The following is a 7,367-nucleotide window of genomic DNA, read 5'->3' as shown; positions in this document are numbered from 1 at the left end:
ATAGATAGATAGATAGATAGATAGATAGATAGATAGATAGATAGATAGATAGATAGATAGATAGATAGATAGATAGATAATCCCAGGTGTAAATTTGAGGCATCCAGTAGCATGTTCTAATTATATAGAAAAAAGACACGTGAAATAATAAAAAAAGAAGCAGAATACACTAATTTGGAAAAAGACAATATGCACGTGCACAAGGAGGTAGTGAGCACTACATTAACCTACAGTATATATACATACACACACATCTAAGCATACATGTATATGTACATGTAAATATGCAACTTGAAACAACTTGAATATCAAATAAAATAAAAACTGCTGAAAATACAACTGTTTTTGTTTCAAGCCTCAGAGCTGCACCTTCATCATAGATTCAACTACCGCATCACTCACACACCTAACCTCAATGCTTTTCAGACTTAGCTGAGACAAATGCATGCACTTTCTAAAACATTTCTATTCTTTTCATGAAACACCACAAGCACACAAATCTTTCCGACTCATGTAAATTATACGGCGCCTGCTGGGTTTTATGCTATTTTCTTAGACATAAAACATTTGTGCTGACTGCAGCAGTTTAAGAAAAATCAAAGCAAACCAACCAGTTTCAAGTTCCACAAACTTTAACCCTACACAAAACTGTAATCAAATATACTTTAAAGAAGATGTTGTGTTTTGCTCAGGAGATGTTTTTTCTTTTTTGCATTTGAAACTAAATATGCATTATTAGCAGTAAATCTTGTTCACAACTTTTAAAAAGCTTCCATTTCCTCTTATTGCACCCTTCATCCTGCCCTTCACTGAGTCCTGCTGGCGAATGTGTGTGTGTAGTCATGTGAAAGTGCACAGATGCAGCACTTACTGTACACACAGAGAAAAAGGCCAGACTTCTTTATTTAGCTGAAGTTGGTAAACCCTGCTTTCATTCTTTTTCCCCCCAGCTTTTTAATGTGAACCTGTGCAGCAGATTTTCCTTTTGAAAAAGGGTGCCTGACAACAAATTTGTATTTTGGTAACAATCAGGGTGACAGATGGCACCAAAATGAAAAAAAAAAAAAGAGTGACAAAGAGCCAAACATATTCAACTGAGAGTCGACCTGTTGTTTATTCAGCAGGACTCACCGGGAAGCATTTTGTGAAGGTATAACAGCAGCTGCAACCTTTTTTCAACATTTACGAGTCATCATTTCTGCAAAAACCCACAAGCAGCTCCTCAAAAATTCAACTAGTTCCACCATTACACCCCACTGCACGAAAACACATAAAAATGACCCTTCAGGAGGCCAGCCTCACTTGACTGCTGTTCAGCTTGCACGTGACGAATGTGCACAAAACTGAGGTTGGATTCTGGAGAATCTTTGTTGTGGAAGTTACATTTACAGACGTCAAAAGGAATAAACATTTGGAGATCTCAGGAGGTCTCCATCTGTTCTCTGGCTGCCAAAAGTAATTAAAACACGGTACAGCAATTGAAGCAGAAACCACTACAAAAGTCATTTCTGTGTCTGTGTTAAGTGCCCATCTCATTCCTTTTTTCATGAATTTAATCACTTTCTAGCCAACATCTTATAAGTCCACCCCCCCCCCCCCATCTTCTCCTGCTTATATAATTGTCAAAGTTTAGGGCACTCCTGCACAAAATGATATCATTATCAGCAGATTCTTGGGTGTCAGAAAAATACAAATTTATCTACAATTTATCTTAAAATATCTGCAAATACTCATGAATCATATAATCAAATAACATCACTACAACATGCAAGAAGGATCAACCTCTAGCTTTGCTCTGGTGTTCTTGTCTCCAGTGGTCCAAAAACCTTTTCACTGGCTGGAAAAAAAAATTCAACACAAATGGAGATCAACATTACTTAAAGGCCAAGACTCTGCGGTTTACACTCATCTGCAGGTCAGCGGTCACTCCTTGAGGGATGAAGATGTGCACATCCTTGATAGAGAGGATGGTTTGAGGAAGCCATCTTTGTGAAGAGAACTCATCCATTGTTAAACAGAGGCGGAGGTCTCCATGTTCAACTGTCCCCCTCTTAATGCTGTTATTGCTAATATCTCTCAGCCCCCTGTGAATAGCAAGCGGCCATCAGGGTACTAACAATCCATTGTTAGGCTCATGGTGAACAACTAGTTTTAAATGTTAACAACAAACTGACTCACTATGAGAAGATGCTATTTATAAGACTGAGTTTGTTGCGGCTCCTCAGACTGACAAAGTATTTGGGATTAAAAACTAAACTTTTCAACAATTAAAATAATAATAATGATAATTTTTTGAATCTGTCTAGAGGACCTGATTTAACTTTGTTAGATTTTTTTACCTGGATTATTAAGCACTTATCTCGCTTAAGCTAAAAAAAAGATACATTCTGTGAACTTGTCCAAAAAAAACTTTGGAATGGTTTGATGGCTGTTTTCAGGCATAAACATTTTCAAAATCTGTTGCAACATTTTCACAAAAACTCTCCAGTCCAATATAAACACAATTATTAAAATTACGTTTTTTAAAATGGCATTTTTTTATGGCTTTGTTTGCAAAGCCTTGCTTCACTATAGAGAGCTTTCTGAAAACATTTGTCAAATCAAAGCTGACGCAGTCTTGAAACCTCTCCTTCTATCTGCGTCTGGACGCGGAGTTGCGGCAGCTGGGCGCGCGCGTACCGCAACGTTTGTGCGTCTCTTTCTGGCTCGTAACACATTCCAGCAGAGAGAAAGCCCGAGAGACGGAGTGCGCGAGTGTTTGTGGGAGAGAAGAGACGCGCGGAGAAATGTCTTCGTGGACTATGGCATCATGGATGAGGCTGCCCAAGACGCACCGGGACTTTAATGATCAGACACAATCAGCCAAGGAGAGAAACATCTGAGGTTACAACTCAACAAACCTCTGCGAAACACAGGTGAGGCAGATGAAACTAATCCGCAACCTCTTGAAAAATCCAGTCATTATTATCTTTAAATATGGAACCAACTGGAATCATTTTGTTATTCCGAAATTATTATTATTTTGAATGGATTCACAAAGACAAGAATTATTGCACAAAATCAGTCCATACCTAACCTTTATTCAGCACTTGATTTACGATATGCAGTGTATAATATTTCATGAAATTAATCTCTATTTGAGTGAATTACCGTTGAGCTGCGGGATAAATGTGCGGTCTCTCATTCTGCGTCTTTACGCACGACAGGGACTGAGTGTTTGTGTCGGCAGCTGAACTGGGAGCCAGTATGGACTCCGACAGTTTTATTCAACACACTGAAGGAGACCCGGAGGCCACTTTGAGCCCTTTCTCAGACAGCTCCAACTGGATGGACGATGGAAACGAGACGAACTGGAACCAGTTCCAACAACCCGGCTGGCAGGTGAGACAGTGAATGAATGAAAACATGAATGGATGAAATGTATCCCACTGAATTTGTTGTGGTTTGTTTTTTCAAGGTTGAGGTATTTCTGAATATTTGCTAAAGGAAAAGTGAGCGATAATGTTTTTACTCATGTCTGTTTGTGCACATGCTCTTGTGTCTGTTATCACAATATCTCATTAAAGAGAGGACAAACTTTAACGGAGCTCTCAGTAAGGAATCATATGATTTATATCTACAACTCTTTAACTTTTAGAGTCAATCCATTTCATGATGGCTGCCACAGTCATCTGACCTTAAAGAGCGCAAAAAATGGTTATAACTCAGTCAATTTTACATTTATCTTGCTAAATCTTGGTGTGAAGTTAAGAATGATCCATAACATATATTATGAGTGCTGTTTAAAATCTTTTTTAAAAATATCATTAATTATTCCTTGTCAACTCAAAGGGCCTGTTAACAAAATGTTTTATGAACCACTGGACATTTTTTTTAACGAAAATTTCAGGAAGTAATCATTGGATGTAGGTCTACAACTGATCAACTTTACCCAATCCAGTTCAAGATGGGTGCCACAGCCACTTGACCTTAGAAGGCCCAAAAAATGCTACAATTCATTTGATTTTACAACAGTGTGCTAAGATTTGATGTTGCCGAAGATGAGAGTAATTTACAACACACTGCTAAACTACACATTGAGATCTTTGCATAAAACTTGAGCAATAATTGTTGGATGAGATGAGGTCAGGCGGGAATCCCCGTGATGATGTTTGCAGATGACATTGTGATCTGTGGTGAGAACAGGGAACAGGTGGAAGAGAACTTGGAGAGGTGGAGGTATGCACTTGAAAGAAGAGGAATGAAAGTCAGCCGTATAAGACAGAGTACATGTATGCAGGGGCAGTCCTAGCCTGTTTGGTGCCCTGGGTGAACAACCCCTCCAGGACACCCCCCTCCCCCTAGCCTGCATCACCACCTCCCCAGCCCTGGGTGCATGGACACACTTCTCCATGGCATATCATTTAGGTTTAGACATCCAAAGTTTCTTTAAATATATTATTCAAAAACTTGAAAATGAAGAACTTACAGTAGAATAATACTATAAACACATAGTCAGACACATAAATACTGTATACCATGAATTTATAAGTATACAATCAATATATTAAAAAAGGAATACTGTAGAAAATGAATACAATTTAAAAAAGACATTTCTAAATTGCACCAATATAACACTTAAGAAAAATCTGTGTACTACAAATGTACTTTGATCAAGATACAAATTTCACTGCACAACTGTCAAGGAAGGTCTGACCTTTTTGGAATAAGACAGTTTACACTATTTCACTTCAAGAAACACAAGATTGCAGATTAAACTGCACAAGTGTCACCTAATAGTGACCCTTCTTTCCTTCCTTAATGCAAAGTCATCATGTTATCATATGAAATCTGCTCAGCAGTTGTATGGTTGATAATGACAATGTAAACGGTCAACAACTAAGACAAAAGCAAACAGGCCTACATATATGTCCAATCTGTGAAATATTCAGAATAGGAGACAAATCAACACCTCTTCCATTTTATGGCTATTTAACACAGTCTAAGCTACATCACATCATTGTCTTTAGTAATTATTTTCAATCTTCAAAACGGTAATATTTTCTGCTGAAAACCAAATATGTCATACTAAACATCTAACCGTAAACAACAGTTAGCGTCTTATTAATTAATAGTAAGTCTATCTTGCAACAGGCTATAGCCCACATAACAGAACACCTGTCATGCTCCAAGAGGTGACACAGCTGCATACATTTATCTTTTGCTCGTTCTTCTTCTTCTTTTCTCCTTTTCCTAAACTGGGAACCTGATTGCTTTGACCTTTTCTTGCCCATCTTCCATGTGTGTAATTGGCACTCGAGCGAAGTACCGTAGGTTATCACCGCACATCCCCCAACATGAGTCAAAACAGCTTAGGTCTAAACTAATTCACCCTCCTTGGTGAGCAGATTGGTTTTTTGTATTATTTTTTCAGCTATTTCACAAAAATAAGCTGCAAACTATTAGCTATATTTGCAATATTATGAATGCAATGTGCTTTGTTTGGGAGCAATCAGTCGTGCTATTTACTAAGCGATTAGATGCATCCCTGTTCCAGCAAGGGGGGCGAGAGCATCCCCCGCTCCTTCTCCTTCTCTCACAACCTGTGTGTCAGACCTCAGCAGAAACTACACACCCTGCACCTACTGGAGGATGCCCACTCCCTGCAAGTGGGCAATAGGAAACTGATATAGGCTAGACAGGCTGTATGAAATAATACTTTATACTTTTTGGAGAGGGAGGAGCCAGGAGCTCGTGACGCTCTTGACAAGATGCCACCCTGGGCAGCTGATATGCCACCCATATCAGAAACAGCCACTGCCGGTAGGAAAAAGACACAAGAAAGGTGAAAGAGGAGATAAATGGAGAGGACATGGAGGTAGATGGAGTGAGGACAGAGTGAGAAGGAGGAGGAGGACCCACTGTGGACACCCCTGAAGAGGACGAGGTGAAAGAAGAACAAGAAGACTGAGTGTGACATCTCATAATGTCATACGGGATTACACATTGTGTTATTGCTATAGTTGTATCACAATGGCTACAACACCATCATTACTCCACCAAAAATAGTCTTAGTCTGAACCCTGTTTTGTTGTTTTTATTAAATATTTCATGCCTTAAATAGATTCAGTTTACTTGTTTTGCTTCTTGTGACACTGACTGTTGTTTCTCTTAGCTCCCCTGGTTTCTCTAACCACACAGCTGCATCTCATGTGTCCAGTTAGCTCTCCTGCTCCCCTTCTCTCTGTTTAGACCATCTTTGGTTTCTCGTGTCGTTTGTCTGATGCTCCATGTTCTCTGTCGCTCCTCTGTGTCCCCGCTGCTTGGTTTTGTACAGTTTATACCTGTTGCTCCATGTGTGCTCCTGTAAGTTTTTGTTATATTATTCCTCATTCAGTTACTCTGTTTGGATCTTCTTGTTGGACTAAAATAAAGATGAGAATCAATTTTTGACACATCTGTGACAAAAGTGTGTTTAAATAATTGATTTGATGTACTATAAAGGTAAATATGCAGACTGTTTAAAGATGCACAAGGTTTTCCATTTTTAATGTCTGAACTGTTTTCTTTCTGGATTGTACCATTCCTCCTCTGCTCCCCTCTCAGGTGGCTCTCTGGGCCATAGCTTACTCTGTCATCATTCTGGTGTCCATCACCGGCAACGTCACAGTGATTTGGATCATCTTGGCTCACAGACGCATGAGGACCGTCACCAACTATTTCATTGTAAACCTGGCCTTCTCTGACGTATCCATGGCGACCTTCAACACTCTTTTTAACTTTGTCTATGCGCTTCACAACGACTGGTACTTTGGTTCGGGTTACTGCAGGTTTCAGAACTTCTTCCCCATCACGGCCATGTTTTCATCAATTTACTCCATGGCTGCTATTGCAGTGGACAGGTAAGACATGCAGAGTTAGTATGCGTCTGCTGTTTGTCTGCTAAATATGTTTCTCGATGTAAAGATGATGCTCTTAAAAATATTTTGTCATGTTTTAAAAGAGTTTATAACCTGAGAGTGCGAGTAAAAGCTCTGGGGTAGGTTTGAGTGTGAAATATAAAAAAAACCCACATTTATTAGTGATGAGCAAATGATACTGAGGCTTCAGAACTTGTGTCACTTTCTGAAACAGAGTGATTTATAACACTGTGTAGGAGCTTGTATCAAACACCACGTCACGTGACAAATTTTATATATATATATATATATATATATATATATATATATATATATATATATATTCAAAGATTCAAGAGTCTTTATTTGTCATACGCACCACATGTGGTACATGTGGTGGAACGAAATTGGGTAGTGTCCCAGTTACAGCCAACAAAAGTAATAAAATGGAAAATAAAAACAGTAATCAGACCTAAGATATAAACTAAG

At 38.9% G+C, this 7,367-nt stretch overlaps 1 protein-coding gene across 1 annotated transcript in view; it reads left to right on the top strand.

The window, feature by feature from the left end:
- Positions 1-3,246: 3,246 nt before the first annotated feature.
- tacr2 (tachykinin receptor 2) overlaps positions 3,247-7,367 on the top strand; it is an 8,340-nt gene continuing 4,219 nt past the window's right edge. Inside the window, exons 1-2 of the mRNA XM_037693529.1 lie at positions 3,247-3,381; positions 6,586-6,881. Of these exons, the coding sequence (XP_037549457.1) occupies positions 3,247-3,381; positions 6,586-6,881 (431 nt within the window). The remainder of the gene's footprint in view (positions 3,382-6,585; positions 6,882-7,367) is intronic.

This window comes from Nematolebias whitei, chromosome 2, assembly GCF_014905685.2.
Source record: "Nematolebias whitei isolate Nwh7 chromosome 2, NemWhi1, whole genome shotgun sequence".
NCBI lineage: Eukaryota > Metazoa > Chordata > Actinopteri > Cyprinodontiformes > Rivulidae > Nematolebias > Nematolebias whitei.
This window is presented reverse-complemented; position numbering and strand designations above follow the sequence as displayed.